Raw genomic sequence first — 19,939 nt, forward strand, 5'->3', positions numbered from 1 at the left:
AAAGCTCAATACAAATACTTATAGCATTATTGTTGGAGTGTGATAAGCTTCCAAAGACCTTGTCTTTTTATCCTTATTCCAAACACTTATATAAATTTTTGACTTATTTTTGAATTATATAAATATAAATAAAATATTTTTGTATTCAGAATATGTGTTAGAAGGGACAAATTGTTCTTTTACATGTTGTTTTTCTGAATTTTTTTTTTAACAGTAATTTCTTAAATTTTGTAATCTTTTGTATCTTCTGGCAAAATTCTTTTTGGAAAAGACATTTTCACCAGATCTTTTGGTTACTATCTTTTTAGTTGATTGATTATATATGGTAAATGTCTTAAGCATTTTACTAATAGTTGTACTTTTTTGGGCAGTATAATAATTTATCATTATTATCAATTAAATTCATTTTCTACATTTAAGATATTTTTATAAATTTAGTTCTATAGAACTTGAACTGAGTTTTTACTGAATAACATTTCTTTCTGATATGGCCAAATATTGCCAGTTGTACAAAAACAGTATTATAGGAAGAAAAATAATTCATAGAAACTGATATAAATGAGTGGTTGATTAAATAACATTGCTGTGGGGTTTGATAGCTTTTTGGTATCATTTGATTAATACATTAATCATCATTATAAATTATGAATTAAAATTATTATAATGATGTCACTGATCAGGACAAATTTATGTAGAGTATATTTACGGATTTTGTAAAAGATATATGCAGATAATGATGGCACATTTTTACATTTTACTTGTCTTCTCTTTATGACTGAAACATTTTTGAAAAACTGTGCTGCTTTTAATTAGCAAACTTCTGGAGGTCTAACTTCTTGGGAAGGAATCCATTTTTGTTTTTTGTTTCAATCGTTGCTACTGTGTTCTCATTCTCCTTCTAGTGGAGGAAATTGAACAGATGAATAGTTTGTTCCAGCAGAAACAAAGAGAGCTGGTTCTGGCTGTGGCAAAAGTTGAGGAACTCACCAGACAACTGGAGATGCTGAAGAATGGTAGAATTGATGGATACCATGACAACCAGTCGGCAGTAGCTGAGCTTGATCGACTATACAAGGAACTGCAGGTAACTTTTAATTAAAAACAAGTAGAACTACTATTTATATGTAAAAACCACAGTGGCAGGGACATAGAGATTTATAGACTACTGGCAGGAAGTATTGGTTATTTGGTGGTTTCTCCTAAAAAAAAAAACTCAAAACATAAGCACTCCTTTCAAAAAACAAACCATAGCACCCCATGTGGAAAATTTGCTGAATTCCTCATAACCATAGCCTGAAATGGAGCAGGTGTCAGTTAGCTGTCAGCTAGAGAATGGGAAATGACAGGATTGTTTATTCAAAGCTAATGTAGTTGCGTTTTGGGGAGTATTTTGTCATCTGAAAGGTTTGTCTTCCTTTTCCTTACTCTTCTGTCTCTTCACTTCACTTTATTCAGTTAAGAAACAAATTGAATCAGGAGCAAAATGCCAAGCTGCAGCAACAGAGGGAGTGTTTGAACAAGCGCAATTCAGAGGTGGCAGTCATGGACAAGCGTGTGAATGAGTTGCGGGACCGTCTGTGGAAGAAGAAGGCAGCACTTCAGCAAAAGGAAAATGGACCAGTAAGGATGGGGGCTTGAGACCCAAGCCAGGAGAGTGAAAAAGACAGCAAGCCCACTGAACTCCCCTCGTCACACAGATCCTATTGAAAAGCTCAGCTAAGCTTGGCTGGAAGGAGGGTGGTTTGCTGAGTAGCCTTGCTAATTGTTTAGTGCTGCTTGTAATTCTGATGTTTGTTAGTGCTCTGGTAGAGTCAGTTACAAAGGCGCTTTCATTCTTTTCTGGTTTCTTATTTTTATTGCATAATCAGCATAGAGTTAGAAACTGAAATTAATTTGTAATTAAGAATCCTGCAACTTTAACGACCTTTTCTGACTTATGAAAAATGTGATATGGTATTTATCAGTGAAGATAATATGTTAATGCTTTTGTCCAGATTTCATCTGATGGGAACCTTCCTCAGCAAGTGGTATCAGCTCCAAGTAGAGTGGCGGCAGTCGGTCCCTATATTCAGTCTTCTACTATGCCACGGATTCCCTCACGCCCAGAACTTCTGGTGAAAGCACCCTTTCCAGATGGCTCTTTAACCACGCAGACACCGGACAGTGTGCTCAAAACACAAACTCTACCTAACATGAGAGCTGGGGTCGTCTCACAAACAAAAGGTGGGGAGAATAATTGTTGTTTCTTAAATAAGTTGGATCTTTGACTTAGACTTAATTATTTTTTAAAAAATCTTCTCATGGTATATGCTTCTAATGTTTATAGGGGAGGTTGCTGTGATTCTTCTGTTACAGGTGGATAAAAAATGCTATAGTCATATCCTATGTATTGTAGTTGATAACGGCTTGCTTTTTTTTGATATTTTCAGTGTTTGGGAATTCTTATAGTAGACATCATTATCATGAGGAAAGAAATTCCTGGTTTATCCTTGTTGATAGGAAATATGTCAGCGAGTTTTCAGAGCTATTATATAACACTATGTATCTTTGAATGGAAAGGTATGCTTATAAATCAGGGCTTTTATGGTAAGAGAACATTGGAAGAAGAAACTTTAATTTAAGCTCTTTTTACCCAAGACCATGTAAGGAACAATAGAAATCATAAAAGTTGATGAAGTTTTTCTTATTTCTACACTTAAAGTTAATGAAGGTAAAATTCTGGAGTCTTTACTAGTTGTGAAGAAATTTTGTCATTTAACTCAGCAGATCTATAGTTTGTCATTTGGTCTGTTATAGGAGAAATTATATCAATTTGAATCAAAGAAGACAAAATTACTACTTTTTAAAAGAATGGAATAAAATATCAATTTATCTATGAAGAATTTGTTTTAGTAATATGGATTCAGTTTCTGAGTTCTTTTTCATCTTGTACTTTTGACATGGTACCAATTTTCTAACATACCAAAACCTAGAAGGAGATTTCTTCAAGCCATTTTAGAAGGACAAAGATGAAAATAGACATTTTATAATGAAACATTAATTAGATTATTTAACTTTTGTCCTAACTTTTTTGAAGCAGAAAATGTTTTCATTCCATAACATTTATTGATGTTTCCTTATGGAATGGAAAAGTTATGTATTCTGAATTTTCAGAAATAGATAGTTAATTTCAAAATGCTAGATTATGTATACAAATAATAATTAATTTTGATCCAGAACTATTAGATTTAGTGTAATCAATTTATATATGTTATACTGTAAATAATAGGTAATTTATATGCACAAATAGTTGATATATTAAATTTTGTTTGTATTTTAATTATGAAATTGAAAGATAAGAAGCTTTCATATTTTTAGAAATTCCAGTTTGTAAAATGGTCCTTTAAAAGGCACTAAAAAAAAAAATTCAAAATTTTGAGGTATTAATAGAATCTTTTCTATAATTCTAGGCTCTAAAGTCCATCAGGCTGGCCATGACTGGAATCATTCAAACACAGATCTTTTTCCTCTTCAGGGCTCAGCCACTTTGCCTAAAAACTCAGTGAACTCTGCTGAGCAAGGTAAGATCCAGTCCTGAATCTGTCTTTTATATTTTGATCATCTTGAATTTGCCAGAATATGTGTAGAGGAAGGTGAAGGTTGGAAGTGGAAAAAGAGAGAAAAAGAGAGAGAGAGAGAGAGAGAGAGAGAGAGAGAGAGAGAGAGAGAGAGAGAGAGAGAGAGAGAGAGAATGAGTGTGTGAGATGGATGTGGTGGGTGTGTATTGTGTGTGTTTGTTAATAGTCTCAAGTGTATTTAAATTAGTGAGAGTGTAACCTGTAAATTTTTTCTAAGTCCCTCTCATTTATCTCATTTATTGGTTAAATTTGGATATTGCTTCTTTTGTTGATGTTGATTTTAGTATATGAGATTAACTTAAAACATTTAGGAAAAAAAGATCCTTTCACCAAGATGTTATATAGAAATTATTATATTGTGTATGATGAATACTTCATATAATGGTAACTAGGATTCTTTCCCTTTCTTACTCAGTTGATGATGGGGAGATACCATTGAGGGAGAAAGAGAAGAAAGTGCGTCCCTTTTCAATGTTTGACACAGTAGACCAAGCTGCTGCTCCACCTCCCTTTGGTGTGCTAAGGAAAAATCAGAGCAGTGAAGACATTTTACGTGATGCTCAGGTACTTCTAGTCTCTTAAGTGATGATAACAATACTAAATCTTGAGTTTGTATTGCAATTTTCTCTCAGTGAATACACATCTTTAAATGTTTGTAGGAAACTAGAGTGTGTAACACTGTGCACCAGTTACAAGTAATGTGAAAGTGGAAGATGAGGGAAATAAAACATAAAGAAGACACTTCTCAGTTGAGACACTTATTCTGAATCGTTTAGAGAAGATCCTAGAAATAAAGACTTTGACCATTGTTAGTAATCTCATGATATTGGGTCTTCTAACAAAGCCTTAGTTGTTATTTTCCCATGAATAACTAGAATATTGGAAAATGATTTGACTATATGACAGTTATCTTTCTTCCTGGAACTCTCCTCTATTTTTAGGACTACTTGGTCATGTGTTCTAAAACTTTCTTTTTCTAATGTTCCTTAGATGATAGATTCTTTGTTTTTGCAGTTTATTTCTGATAATAGAAAATAACTGTTGATATGTTATAGTAAAGTTTGCAATATCACATTCCATTCATTCTCTTGAACTTTACAACCTTCTTTGAATAGATACAATAGATTTTATTTCCATTTTATAGTTGAGGAAAACCTGAAACTCGAGAGTGGTTAGTTTTCCATCCGTCTTGTTTTTCTGGTAGTTTTGAGTTTTATGCTCCAGTAATTTAGATCTGAGGGTTTGTCAAACCGATGATACTATGTTGTTTACTTCTATATGTTGTGTGCCTGTTCTGCTTCACTGAGCAGCCTCTTAATTTTTTCAACTAACACAAAAGAGTTTTGATGATGATTAATGCTCTATTGTGCAGTATATTTGAGATCTAATATTGCTGAACTTTTTTCCTTTTCACTTTAATTCTTTACTCCTCTTGAGATTTTTGACCTTTTGATCCTCCAGATTAATTTGTTATTTTTCTAAGCCTAGAAAGTAATCATTTAGTAATTGATTGATATGATATTGAATAAGTAATTTCATTTAGGTAATATTCTTATTTTTATTATATTGATTCATTTTACCTGTGGATATAAAATATTTATTTGTCTGTATTTCTTTAAATAATGTTTTGTAATTCTAATCATATAGTTTTTGTGTATATTTTGGTAGGTAGACTATTATTTTATACTCTTCTGTAGCTATTTTAAAGAATTTCTCTATCCTTGCTGGAAAGATAAGAAATGCTGATGATTTATATGGATATATTTTGTGTTTTGCTACATTGCTGAAGTCACAAATTAAAAAAATTAATTTTTATTTAGTTTTCTGGAGTTTTTTGAGTACATCATAATATTATCTTCAAAATGTGACAGTTTCATTTCTTTTTACCTGTGCTTCCCTCTCATCCCGCAATTTATTTTTCTTACTGTTATAGCTAGCATTTCTAGCACTGAATCAAATAGTAATAGTGAAATGAATGTTTTTGCCTTATTCTTGATCTTAAAGGAATGATCTCTAGGTTATCCCTATATTATCAGTACAGTTTCTGTACTTGGAACTATTTTTTGAATATTTTAAAGAATTTGCTTCTAAATCTCGGTGGGTTTTTTTTTTTTTTTGTTGTTGTTGTTGTTTTTGTTTCTTTTTTTTTGGAGAGGACATTCATTTATGACTTGTTCTATTTCTTAAAAGGTAGTTTTTTTTTTTAAAAGTCTTTAGAATATATAGTTCTGTAGTTTTCATTGAATTTTTAATCTTTTCTTCATTGGCCTTATCTGAAATAAGAGAAGGTGTTTACTGTTTCTGGGTTTTGAGTTTTTTAATTTTTCATTTGGTTGTTATTTTTTTTATGTCCTAATAATACATGGTCAGTTTTTGTAAAGGTGCCATGTATGATGGTATATTTCTTTCTCTTCCAGGAGTCTATTATATCTTATTTCTCTTAAATACTTAAATTTTTTTCTAGCTTGTTTCTTTGGTTAGATTTGTTTAACTCTGAAAGGGGATATATTGGAGTCTTCCTAGTATTATAGTTTTTCTTTATTTCTCCCCAACTTGCTTAGATTTTCTTTTTAATATTTAAATGCTATGCCATTTTTGCATATAAAGCATTGAGATTAATTTTTTGTCTACAGCAGACCTTGCCACAATTTGGTTTTTCCTATTTATCTTAATTTAAGTCTATTTTTACTGTTGCCTTTTCTGACATCATGATTGCTCTTCTGCCTTTTTTACTTCAATTGAAACAAAATAGATTTTGCTTCTTATTTTAACTATGAATTTTGATGCTGTTTTTGTTAAGTAATGTATTATTGAATTCTGATTTCCTTCTTTCTTTTTTTTTTTTTTTTTTAAATGTTTTTATTTACCAGATATATGCATGGGTAATTTTACAACATTGACAATTGCCAAACTTTCTGTTCCAATTTTTCCCCTCCTTCCCCCCCCACCCCAAGATAGCAGGTTGACCAATACATGTTCAATATGTTAAAATATAAATTAAATTCAATATTAGTATACATGTCTAGACAGTTATTTTGCTGTCCAAAAAGAATCGGACTTTGAAATAGTGTACAGTTAGCCTGTGAAGGAAATCCAAAATGCAGGTAGACAAAATTAGAGGGACTGGGAATTTTATGTAATGGTTCATAGTCATCTCCCAGAGTTCTTTTGCTGGGTGTAGCTGGTTCAGTTCATTACTGTTCTATTGGAACTGATTTGGTTCATCTCATTGTTGAAGATGGCCACATCCATCAGAATTGATCATCATATAGAATTGTTGTTGAAGTATACAACAATCTCCTGGTCCTACTCATTTCACTCAGCATCAATTCATGTAAGTCTGTCTAGGCCTTTCTGAAATCATCCTGTTGGTCATTTCTTACAGAATAATAATATTCCATAATATTCATATACTATAATTTATTCAGCCATTCCCCAATTGATGGGTATCCACGTAATTTCCAGTTTCTGGCCACTACAAAGAGGGCTGCCACAAACATTCTTGCACATACAGGTCCCTTTTCCTTCTTTAAGATCTCTTTGGGATATAAGCCCAGTAGTAACACTGCTGGATCAAAGGGTATGCACAATTTGATAACTTTTCGAGGATAGTTCCAAATTGCTCTTCAGAATGGCTGGGTGTTGAATTCTGATTTCTAATCCATTCTCTACTGTCTTCCATTTTGTGAGTGAGTTCATCCCATTCCCATTAATGGTTATGTTTATTAATTGTATATTTCACTTTATTTTATCCTCTCTGTTGTGTCCTGTCTTTACTTAGGAGGAGGGATGAAATAACACTATACTTAGCACCAATACTCCAACTTTAGAAATTGGAATGTAGCTATATTTTCACTTTATTCTCCAGTTTATTATGTCTGGTTGCTTTTATTTCATTTCTTGAAATATGATATCCATGCCCTTTTTTTGTTTATGGCTTTTGGATAGTACAGTGATTCTTAAAATACCTCTCCTCAATCTGTTTTCCAGGTCAGCTGATTTTGATAGGAGATCTCTCTCTCTTTCTTTTTTTTCTCCAATCTTATTAGCTTCTTTTTGGTCCATTAAACTTGTCATTATGCCTGTTATTTGAGTAGAGAGTTATATTTCTTGTATCAAGCTGTAATTCTCTTTCTGAATTTTTCCTCCATGGCATTCATTTTTTCCCTCTTTTGTTGTCATTAAAAAAAAATATTAACACTCTCTCTTTCATCTAGGAATTCTAGTTGAGTTTATGCCCAGACTGTGCATTTTTCTTTGAGATTCTGTTGGGCATCCCTGACATCAAATAATTCTTTATCTTTTTTGCTTATTTATTCTTACAGAGTTGCATCCCAGATTGGGACTTTATGTTAGAGCCAAGCTCCATATCCTTTTAGCAGGTCACTTATGACCTTGCATTGTTTTGGCCTGCTGATTCTTTGAGAATCACAGTGATATGGCTTGAGCCAGGTAATTGTATTGTTTCATTTAGCCCTATATAGTTGGATCAAGGAAATGATGTGATCACTGATGTAGGATTTCTAGATTACAGGCTTTGTTTTGACTCTAGGTATCATAGCTGTATATGCTGTGAGTGGTAGGCAGGCAGACAATAATAGGCTCCAGCTCCTGTTAGCTATCTGGAAGGCTAAGAAGGTTGAAAAGCAGCTTGCTTGGCCCCATTTTAGGCTCAGATTTGATCCCATCATTTGTTTTTGAACAATTCAACATTCTTGTCTTCACTAGGTACTTTAAGGGCTGAGTCCATGTTTTGGGGCCCTTTGGAAATTCACTGATGTCCATTTTGAGTCTAATGTTTATAATATTCATTGGTGATACCATCTTTGAAAAATGAGGTTTTTCATTTGGGTATTTAAGATTATCTTCTGGGTTTTTGAAGGGAGCAGTGAAATGCAAGGAGAAGGTGATTAAGAAAGAAAAAAATTATGAATTTAAAAAATATGACTTAATTACTTTTCAGAAATAAAATTGATCTCAATAGTACTCTTCTTCCTCTATCTAAAAGTCAAGTTGTGTGTGCCTCTTAGCAATAGTGGGATAACTTTTTTTAATTAGTAGCATCTAAAGTTATATTTTCAGTGGCCTATTTTTTATTTCCTATGTTTTGTGTACCATTTACTTTATTTTGTATATTTGAAAGTAATTGTAAAACATATAAATGGAAAGTATTTTAAATTAATAAGTTATTGTTCAATGAGAGTAATTGTCTCCTATAGTATTAGATTATCTAGGAATCTCTTGTTATATATAGCACAAAGCTGACTTAGTAATTCTTCATTTTACCTGGCTTTCTTTTGCTTTGTAGACTGCCAATAAAAGTGTGGCAAAAGTCCCTCCACCTGTCCCAACAAAACCAAAACAGATTAATTTGCCTTCGTTTGGACAAACCAATCCACCAGGATCAGATGGTAAGCCTGATGGAAATCTTCAGAAGGTACCATCAAGTGTTATGTCTTGGGGAAACAAACAGAAATTAGTAGAACAACAACAACTCCATTCAAGAGTCGCCTTGCCTCCCAGTGTACCTATAGCTGGCCAGGACCAAGCCCTTTCTCCAAATTTCAAGCAGGATAGTCCACCTGCTGCAGCAGTCCGGCCTTTTACCCCACAGCCTCCCAAAGAAACATCTCTTCCACCCTTCCGGAAACCACAGATTGTTGCAGCAAGCTCCATCTATTCCATGTATACCCAGCAACAGGCTCCTGGAAAGAACTTTCCACAGGCTGTACAGAGTGCTCTGACAAAGACACATACACGAGGCACTCATTTTTCAAGTGGTAAGATTCTAGAACATTTCTGTTGGGAGAGAGTGTTAACATTTCTTATGGTCTCATTTTCTTAAGTGACTTGCAATTTGTAGATTATATTAATGCTTTTCTTAATTGTTGATTCCTGTCCTAATCTTGGACAGCATTTCACCAACTCATCTTGTGCTAGAAGTCAAAGGATGTTAGGGAAGAGTGTATTCTAACCCTCCTTTAGTTGCTTGCTTCTTAGGCAAAGGGTGTATATTTTATTATACTCTTTTATGTGTCTAATGCATTTCTAATGAGGAAGGAATGTTAAATAGTTAAAACTTTAAATTAAGGACCTAAATATCAGCACTCAAAAGTCTGAAATAAATTAGTGTCTATAAAAGCACTTAGAAAACTTGTGAAGTATAAGATGGTACCAATACTTAGTCTGATTATGGAACAATAATAATATCCACCAAGTTTTAGTGAATAATAATGACTGTTTGTGTTAGAAAAGAAGCAACTGTTTTGAATCTAACACATATTAGGGTGAACTTAAGGGAAATCCATTAAAAAGAAGCAGAATATATTCCATCTCTTTCTATTTGCTTTGTGTGTGTGTATTTTATTTTTTGATGTGTTTTATATTTGTGTTTTCTTTTTCTTTTTTTAATTTCAATAGTATTTTATTTTTCAATTACGTATAAATATAGTTTTTAACATTTTATTTTGAGTTTTTGAGTTCCAAAACTTGTTTTCTCCCCTCCTTCCTTATATTCCTCTTCCCCAAGAAAGCAAGCAATCCAATATAAGTTATTGTATAATGAGAATCTTTTTTCCTCAAGATTTGGACAGTGTTGAGAGTAATAATATAGTTTGGGGAAAAGCAAATCTACTTTGGTACCTGTTCTTGGGGCTCATGAAAATTCTGTGAGCCAAAATTTAATCTAAGCAGTATGAAAGAATTGTTTTCTGATTTTATGGGCTGCATACAAGATAAAAGTGAGTCTTGCCTTGTCATTGTTTAGTGTACTTTCAAGAACTAGTTATTGAAGAGGATGATGTAAAGTCAAGATAGCTTTTAACTTCAGTGAATTCATTAGTCAAATCATAAGACTAGATTAGGCTTTAATCACTTTAATGTATTATGTAGCTACTTCCAGCTAATTTGTCAGATATTGATCTCTTTTTGTATTGTTAGTTAATACTAACAAGGCCTTTTCTTTTCTAATTAGTATATGGCAAGCCTGTGATTGCTAGTGCCCAAAACCAGCAACAGACAGAAAATATCTATTCCAGTAGTCAGGGAAAACCTGGCAGCCCAGAACTGGAAACAGAACCTATATCTTCAGCCCAGGAGAATCATGAAAATGAACGAATTCCTCGCCCACTCAGTCCAACAAAATTACTCCCCTTCCTGTCTAACCCTTACCGAAATCAGAGTGATGCTGACTTAGAAGCCTTACGGAAGAAACTATCAAATGCACCAAGGCCACTAAAAAAACGGAGTTCGATTACAGAGCCAGAGGGTCCAAATGGGCCAAACATTCAGAAACTCTTGTATCAGAGGACCACTCTGGCTGCCATGGAAACTATTTCTACCCCATCATACTCTTCCAAGCCAACTATTGTGGCTGCCAGTCCTGAAAGCCCAGCTGAAATCCAGAATCCATATCTAAGTGCAGAACCAGAGAAGGAAGTAGTTTCCCTCTCCCCTGAAACAGTTTCTGTGGAGGAATTAGAAAGTGCCATTACTGAAGAAAATGAAATATCAGTGCCTTCTCCTGGTCTTGATTGTGTACCTGAGGGAATATCAGATACCAGTAGTCTTACTCAAACTCATGTAGAAGAACCGAATTTAGAGGTATCCATCCCACTCGAAGTATATTTGGAGGAGTACCCACCGTATCCACCCCCACCATACCCATCTGGAGAACCAGAAGGATTAGGAGAGGATTCTTTCAGCATGCGCCCTCCTGAAATAACTGGGCAGTTTTCTTTGCCTCCTGTAAGTAATTTGATACCTACTAATTTTTTACAACTTAAAAAAAATCGGATCTTATTTTATTTATAAGTAGTTGATAGAAGAAAATCCATTATTATAACTAACAGTTATTATCTTTATGAAAAGATGTATAGTTTAAAAGTTTGTGAAATGTATTTACTATATAGAGATATTAATGTTATTATAGAATTTAAAATTTTAACATTTTTGATGATTTTTATACCCACTCATTGCTCAAATATGGGGAAATAAGAAAGGGAACTTGAGCTATATTAGCTGAAACCAGTCCATACTCAGACTTATGTGATGCAGTATTTTGGGTCCATTTTTGATTCATTAAAATAAAATGATATTAACAAGAGATTTTCTAATTAGTATGTGGCAAGTATGTGATCATTAGTGTCTAAAATCTACAGTAGTAAGAAACTATTCCAGTAGTTAGAGGAAAATCCTGATGTCCCAAGAGGAAAACAAAAAACGAAATGCCATTGGGTAAGATTATTTTTTCCCCTTTTAAAGATTGTTGTATTCTTTTCTTAGTAAACAATCATTGAAATTTTTCTTTCTTAGTCTCAAGTAGAGTGGAAACTACATGGTTGTCCACTTATGACATATAATTCCTGGGAAAATGTTTAGTATTGTAACACAGTTATCAGATTGTCTATTTGAGAACCATAAGTAATATATCTGTAGCCTTAAACCTTTTATAGCTATCATACTAAGGAAAAACAATTTCTAGCCATTTCATGTTATATGAAATGTATATTACATTGGCATTAAATATTTTTTCCTTGGTAACTTTCTCCCTGAAGCAAAATACAAGAAATATTGTAGTAACTGTAATTGTAGTTGATGAATTATTATGAGGATAAATTAGTCAATAAACATTTGTTAAGTGCCTGTGGTGTGTCCATCACTATGCTAGATGCTGGGGATGTAAAGACAAAAATAAAACACTTTGTATTTTCATGGAGCAGGAAATTAAAAAAAAAAAAAGTATTGTTACTCTCAATTTGTAGGATTTTGTTGTTGGAAAAAAACTTATTTAAAAATAGCAAGCTTAAAAGTAGTTTAGTCACTGTATATATTTTCCCTTTTTAGAAATGTGGTAAAATTTGTTCTTTTTATCTTTGCTTATAATTGTAAATTCTTTTCATACTGAGTAAGTATGAAGCAGAGGTATCCAAGAAGATCCAGCCAGATTCTCTGTAATTGGGAAATGTTTAACAAAATAAATAAAAATACAACATAACACAGATAATGTAAATTTATGGTTTTCTAAGTCATTATGTCACTGAGCAGAGACTATTTTGAATAAAATGCTACTTTTCTACATTTACTATCACAAGTTTATCTTGAGTATTTACCTACTAGAAACTTCCTCAGTATTCTAGCCCAAATTAAAAAAAAAAACAAAAACACCATAGAATTTGCCTAACTAAGTCAAGTAGATAATTTACTTATCTGCTTCAATAATGGCTGATTTTTGGTGCTTCACATAAAATCAACCCTCTGCCACATCAAATTACACACCTGGATTATTATTATGTATTAATTTTAAATACAGACTAGCAATTATTATCTTTATGCAATGATATATAGCTTAAAAGTTTATGAAAAGGATTTACTATTTAGAGATACTAATGTTATTATACAATTTAAAATTTTAACATTATAAATTATGTTTTCAGTAGTTGTTGTACCAGTTATATCCATAATTCATTTAGAATTTGTTTCTGATGTTTAATCTCTACTTTTCAGGACAAGCTATACTCTTTATGTTTTCTTTTTTTCTTGCAGGGCAAAAGGACAAACTTGAGAAAAATTGGCTCTGAGAGAATTGGTCATGGAATGAGAGTGAAATTCAATCCCCTTGCTTTACTTTTAGATTCATCTTTGGAAGGAGAATTTGACCTCGTGCAGAGAATTATTTATGAAGTACGTTTACTGTTGGCAAATTGCTTTTAGACATGACTTTTTATTTTGCTGTTAAATTCAGAACGGAAAATTGCTAATTAAAAAGTAATATTCCTAATTGTTTTAGGTTGGGATGAAGCTCTTGGGAAGTATGCAAATTAGGGTTAATATGGAACTTCAAAAATTGATGTCAGTTCTTTGACATATAGAAATTGGACATTACCACGAGGTCCTCTAAAGCCCTTTTTGCATTTTGTGGAATAATATCAACACTATTGAAATAACATTTATTAAATACTTATGTGATTTTCTTTTTTTAATGAAGCTATCTTATTATGTATAGTTTCTGCTCTCTTAAGAGTGATGTCTAGAATATTTTTATTTGCTTTTTATCTCTCTTTCATGTATTATATAAATTCTAACCTAGAAATTTATTTGATGGAAAGTGAAGAGGAAGGAAAAAAAAATGATTTTAAAGTAGCTACTGTAGGAAAAAATGGCCCTTCTCCCATTCATTTTTGATTTTTTTGTATTGTACCATCACTTGATGTGGTGGTTTTCTTAATTGTGTAATTAATTTTGGTATAGTAAATCTTTTAGTTCTACTTTATTTCAATTATGTTCTAAGAAGACAGCCTTGAAAATATTTTTTTCTTGCATTCAAGAAGCCAATTAATAGTGCTGTGCCGCATGGCACAAAATTTGGATGACTTCTTATCCCTCTTTTTGTTTTATAGGTTGATGATCCTAGTCTACCTAATGATGAAGGCATTACAGCCCTTCATAATGCTGTTTGTGCAGGTCACACAGAAATTGTGAAATTCTTGGTGCAATTTGGTGTGAATGTGAATGCTGCAGATAGTGATGGATGGTAAGGATTACTTTTGCCCTCTTGAGATACTATTCAAATGAAGTAATCTTGAGTCAGAAAATTAGTTACTCATTGTTAATTATGCAATTACTGTGTACAAGATTATTTATCAAGGCATTACAAGAAACGTACAGATTGCTTTCATAATACTTACATCCTAATTGATGTAGCTATGTGAAAGTTTGAACAGTAATAGAAATAGTCAACATAATATGTAAGAGGTCATAGAGTAGTATATAGTTATCAAATAATTGGTATAGATCTGTCATGAATTCAGGGGAAAAAGGGAATTACTTATAATCTGATGTTTATTAGGAGACCTATTGTGAATGAATAGAACTATGCTAAGAACAATGAAATTTACAGCAGTTTTCTATTTGGTTCATCTTGTAATTTATGTGCAAATATTTTCTACATGTTTTTCTTGTATGATCTTAAAACAAGGAGTTATATCTTCTTTTTGAGGTACTGCTTAATGAGAACTAAAAAATAGTAAAATTTCTGAAATGAAAGAATTTAGTTGCTTTCCCTATCTCTGACTCACTAAAATGACAGGAACTTGTGGATTATTGTTATAATAGTTTATATAATATAATACAAAAATTAAAAAAAAAACATGGCAAAAAGATGACTATAAGTCAAGAAATTTATTAGTGTCTTTCTGACCTAGTTAATTGTCAGTTAACTAGTCAGCAAGCATTAAGTGTTTGCTATATGTTGGGCACTATGCTAATCACTGTGGATACAAAGAAAGGAAAATGATCTCTGCCCTTAAGAAAGGTACGATCTAATGGGATATACCACAAAAAACAAAAAAACAAAAAAACTATTTACATATGAGATCTACATGGGGCATTCGGAAGGTAACCTCAGAAGAATACACTATCATTTAGGAGGATTGGGAAGGCTTCTTGCTGAAGGTGAGAGACTTTAAGAGAATCAGAGAAGAAAATGAAGATCATTACAGGCATGGGGACAGCCACTGAAAATCTGCTTGATGATCTCATTAACTGTGACATAGGATGCTGCTTTGACCATGAAGTCAGAAATTCTAGGGATGTTCAAATAGGGTCTCTTGTGCAGCTAAAATTATAATGTATTAAAAACACTCATTTCCCATTTAATAGGTTGAGGAGTCTAAAATTAAGGAGACACAAGGAAAAGTCAAAACCACAGGGTGAAACTTCATCTGAATGTTAGATCTTGGAGAGCCAGAGAAATTTCTTCTATTTAATTCCCAAGTTAATAAGGTCTTCTGGATTTGGATATAAGAGATGGAATAAGATATGTGTTATGCATCTTCCCCTCTCCCCCAAACTCCTTTTTACAACCATATGTTTTCTGCCTTCTGTATTGTTCTGGATCATTTTAGAACCATGCTTAAATTGCATAAACAGTATTCTTGAGATATTTCTAGGAGATCTCTTAAAGAGATGTTACCAGTCCATCCAGCAAGGGGATCCAATCTAATAGAGTAGCCATTTAAATAAGCATTAGCTGTCATTCAAATAAAATAACTTGATTTTTTCCATTTAGAACTCTTTAATAATTCATGGATGATGTTTTTCTTTTTAATTGGTTGAAAATAGGATTTCACATGGGCAATTCAGTGACTAAATCCCCACTATCTGGGCCCGTGATTAAATTAATTTAGGGGATTTTTGGTAAATAACCTTCTTACTAATGCAGACAACCATTCTTTTGCAACTTAGATTCTTAGGAAGGAGCATATATATATATATATATGCAGAGGCATGGTGTCTTGGAGAAAGTCACATGTTAATATATCAGATGTATTATGTAGGTGTTGCTTGACTCCTAAATGGGCCACCATTTTGTGGTGTATTATTGTGCTGTATTACTTTTCATTTCCAGAATTGGGAAGGGCTCATTTCCCTGTTGAATAAAATGTATTTTTGAACCCATTTCTATATGTGTGAATTCTTCCCTCTTTTATTGAGTATGATTCAAGTGTCAGCTGTTAACTTGGACTTCCTTCTACTTATTTGTCTAGATATGTACTTATCCCCCTGGATTATGTAAGATAATTTCCCCTAACCTTTCTTTCCCCTATCTTTAGTGTATTTCTCTTCAATCTTTCTATTCCTCTCTTAAGATCAAGACATAACAGAACCACTCCTGGGGTAATTAGACTTTCTTTATGAGCTATGATGATGATAGGATTCAGAGAATACTTGTATCAAATCCTCATATTGGAATTTAAGTAGTTCATCCATCTTTAGTGCTTTATCATTGTTTGTTTACTTTTTTTTTTTTAAATTCCTGTGTTAGAATTATAAAATTTCTTTGCAGTTTGTCTTTTCATCAGGAGTGCTTGGAAGTTCTTTATTTCATTAAGTTCCACTTTTTTCCTCCTGTAATTATATTCAGTTTTGCTGAGTAAATTCTTGGAATAAGAGCCCACCTCCTTTGCCTTCTGGAATATCATATTACAAGTTCTTCATTCCTTTAAAAGGCTAGATTTATCTCATATGATCCTAACTATGGCTTCTTAGTACTTAAATTCTTTTTTTTCTTATCAGTTGCAGCAATTTTTTTTTTTCTTTGACCTAAAAACTCTGGATTTTGGTTATGCTGTTCCTGGGAGTTTTCATTTTGGGGTTTCTTTCAGAGAGTGATTGGTGTGATAGATTCTTTTGTTTCTACTTCACCCTCTGCTTCTCCAGATCTGTTGTTTTTTTTATAAGATGTTTCACATTCTGCTCTATTTTTTCATTCTTTATATTTTATTTTGTTATTTTTTGGCCTCTTATAGTTTCACTTCCTCTTTCCCAATTCTGATTTTCAAAGAATTACTTTTTAAGATTCTAGTTACGCTGTATCTCCTTTTCTAGTTGGTTAAGTTTTTTTCCCCCATAATCTTCTTGTTTTTCTTGGATAGTTCTTATTTTTATTTTAGTTTTTTCTCAATCTCATTCTATTTTTAAAATCTTTTTTGAATTCTTCTGTAAATTCTTTCTGGGCAAGAAAGAGTAGGGTAGAAAAGGCTTTTTTTACTTCACTGTCCTCTAAAGATGAACTCTAGTCTTCCCTGTACCCATAGTTAGTTTCTATGATTGCATTCTTTCTCTTTTGTTCATTTTTTTTTTTTTTAAATGAGAACTGTTAGTATAAGCACCACTGATCCTAGAATGGGGGTGGGGGAATGGTACCTCTAGCTTCATTTCATCTCTGCCCTCTGATCTAGAACCCTAAACCAAAAACTCTACTCTCCTGCAAGTCTTCCTGCCCCACAGAAAGAGGGGAGCCCAAGAGCTAGCTGGGGTCTGTTTCTGAGGAGCTAGCCTGGAGCTGTTTATAATTTCATTTGAGTTAAATTCTGGTTTTCTAACCCCAGAAGGAGAACCTCTGTTCTGCCTCAAGTCTTATTTGTTTTTCACTGATCTATGATCACTGTGAGGCACAATTTTGTTCTGTTTGTAGGGGAAATCTGGAAAGCTTGTTATTATGACCTCCTCCACCATCTTCCCAGAATCCTTCCTTTGCCCTCTGCTTCTAAGAGATCTGAGCAGTTGTAAGATTTCTTGAATGATGATGTCTAGGTTTTTCTTGGTTGTGGCATTCAGATAATTGATTGATTCTTAAATTTTATTTCTCCTTAATTTTTTTTTTTTGGTTTGTTTTGGTCAGTTGTTTTTGCTGATGCCTTACATTTTCTTCTACTTTTTTTGGGGGGGGGGTGTGTATTTACTTTATTTTAGTCTTCTTGTCTCATGGAGCTGCTTCTTTTTGATCTATTTTATTTTCATAGTGTTTGTTGCTTGGATAAGGTCTTGTGCCAAGCTTTTAATTCCTTTTCTAATTCTTCCATATTTTTTTATTTCCTTTACAATTTTTTTTTTCTCATATGTTCTCTTTGTAAAAACATTTTAAACTTATCTCTTCTTGTATGTAATTCTAGGTGAGTTTGTGCCCAATCTGTGTGTTTCTTTGAGAATTTGTAGTTATTTTGGAGTGATTCACTTCTGGGTTTGTGTTTTTAATGCCCCCACATTCATAATAACTCTTTGTTTTTTGTGTGTATGTGTTGTTTTGCTAGGCAATTAGGGTTAAGTGACTTGTCCATGGTCTCACAGCTAGGAAGTGGTAAGTGCCCGAGTTGGATTTGAACTCATGTTCTCCTGACTCCAGGAATAGTGCTCTCTCTATTGTACTATCTAGCTGCCCTGCATAACAGCTCTTTATGGTGGGATTCTTTTTGTTGTTTGCTCATTCTTTCAGCCTGTTTCTGGATTTTAGACTTGATGTTAGAACTGGGCTCTGCTATACTTCTGAAGGAAGATCTGAGCTGGCCCTTTTGTGGCTTTTTTTGAATATTGAATGTTGTTGTATTTCATGATCTCATGGACAGACTGAGATCTTTCTGTGTTCTCAAAGTTGTTTGATCCAGAGCAGAATGTGACCTGATTTTGTATTTGAGCAACTGACATATTCTGTCTTTGTCAGCTATCTGGAAGGTTCTTTTAGTTTAGAGTGATAGAATTGTAGTTTTCTTTTTGATTGCATTTCCTCCTTGATTATTCCTCAGTAGGCTTGAGACTTGACTGGAAGCTGAAGTAAGACCCTGTTCTTTTCCTGGTGCCACACTGCTGCTTCTGGCTGATGACCTTCCTCCTTTCTTCATGTTCTGCCCAGTGCTTCTTCCTGGAAAGTCCTATCCTAAAATGAGGGTTACTTTCTCATCTGCCCTAGATCTATGACCTAGACCGAGAGTGAGTAACAAAGCTGTCAGTTGTTACTTGACTCCATTTTGGTCTTTGAATATAGATCTGGGAAGTCCTTTTGCTCTCCTACATGGCCTCTCTCTAGGCACGAGTGCTTCATGCCCAGTGATATTGTAACTGCTTTCACTGGTACCCCAAACTTCTTCTTTAAGGTGATCTTTTATGTATTGTGTATATTGTAGATACCTTTACCTGTTGTCTCCTCCATTAGAATGTAAACTCCTTGAGAACAGTGATTATTTTTGTTTACATTTCAAGGCTGCGTTTCATTGCTGGATATAAAGCATTCCTGCTGGTAACTAAGGTGCTTTGGGGAAAGACCACTGAAATAGAAAATAGATTTAAACAAAGTTGCTTCTACAAATGTGTTAGTAAAACAGCTTTCCTTGAAATTTGCAAAAACACTTTTAATTTGCATGTTAATTTCTTCTTTCTCATAGGACTCCATTACATTGTGCCGCCTCCTGTAATAATGTTCAAGTGTGTAAATTTCTGGTAGAATCAGGAGCCGCTGTGTTTGCTATGACTTACAGTGACATGCAGACTGCTGCAGATAAATGTGAGGAAATGGAAGAAGGCTATACTCAGTGCTCGCAGTTTCTGTATGGTATGTATTGATTCACTTATTGGATTTATTGGTTTCAACCTGAATTTCTATTTTCCCTGGTCATTTGGATAATGAACAAGAGTTTTCAATGCTGAAAATGTCTGATAAATAATATAACTGAGTTTTTCCCCCAAGCTTAAATTGACTTTTCACATCCTGTAGCAATAATTTCCCTATTCCTAGCTTTAAGGATATTGGAAATAGTGCATTGGGAGCTTGGAGTCCTGCATTTTCATTTCACCTCTTATTAATGTGTCACCTTCTGTCAGTCTGGTACTTAGTTTCCTTATCTTTAAAATAAAAGATGAATTAGATAATCTTTGCAATCTCTTCTGCTTTTTGTCTTGGTGTGCTTAGCACCTAACAGATCAGTTTTCACATTTCATTTGTCTTTCCTAAAAATCCTACTCTCTTGCCTTGATGTGATGTGGAAATGTGA

At 33.3% G+C, this 19,939-nt stretch overlaps 1 protein-coding gene across 2 annotated transcripts in view; it reads left to right on the forward strand.

Moving 5' to 3' along the window:
- Positions 1 to 19,939, forward strand: part of TP53BP2 (tumor protein p53 binding protein 2) — an 80,193-nt gene that overhangs the window by 50,817 nt on the left and 9,437 nt on the right. For both annotated transcript variants that reach the window (XM_074262642.1, XM_074262643.1), the window contains exons 7-16: positions 903 to 1,084; positions 1,456 to 1,620; positions 1,995 to 2,223; positions 3,450 to 3,560; positions 4,033 to 4,181; positions 8,926 to 9,397; positions 10,591 to 11,363; positions 13,161 to 13,298; positions 14,015 to 14,148; positions 19,334 to 19,500. In XM_074262642.1, the coding sequence (XP_074118743.1) occupies positions 903 to 1,084; positions 1,456 to 1,620; positions 1,995 to 2,223; positions 3,450 to 3,560; positions 4,033 to 4,181; positions 8,926 to 9,397; positions 10,591 to 11,363; positions 13,161 to 13,298; positions 14,015 to 14,148; positions 19,334 to 19,500 (2,520 nt within the window). The remainder of the gene's footprint in view (positions 1 to 902; positions 1,085 to 1,455; positions 1,621 to 1,994; positions 2,224 to 3,449; positions 3,561 to 4,032; positions 4,182 to 8,925; positions 9,398 to 10,590; positions 11,364 to 13,160; positions 13,299 to 14,014; positions 14,149 to 19,333; positions 19,501 to 19,939) is intronic.

The sequence above is a fragment of the Sminthopsis crassicaudata genome, chromosome 4 (genome assembly GCF_048593235.1).
Source record: "Sminthopsis crassicaudata isolate SCR6 chromosome 4, ASM4859323v1, whole genome shotgun sequence".
Taxonomy (NCBI): Eukaryota; Metazoa; Chordata; class Mammalia; order Dasyuromorphia; family Dasyuridae; genus Sminthopsis; species Sminthopsis crassicaudata.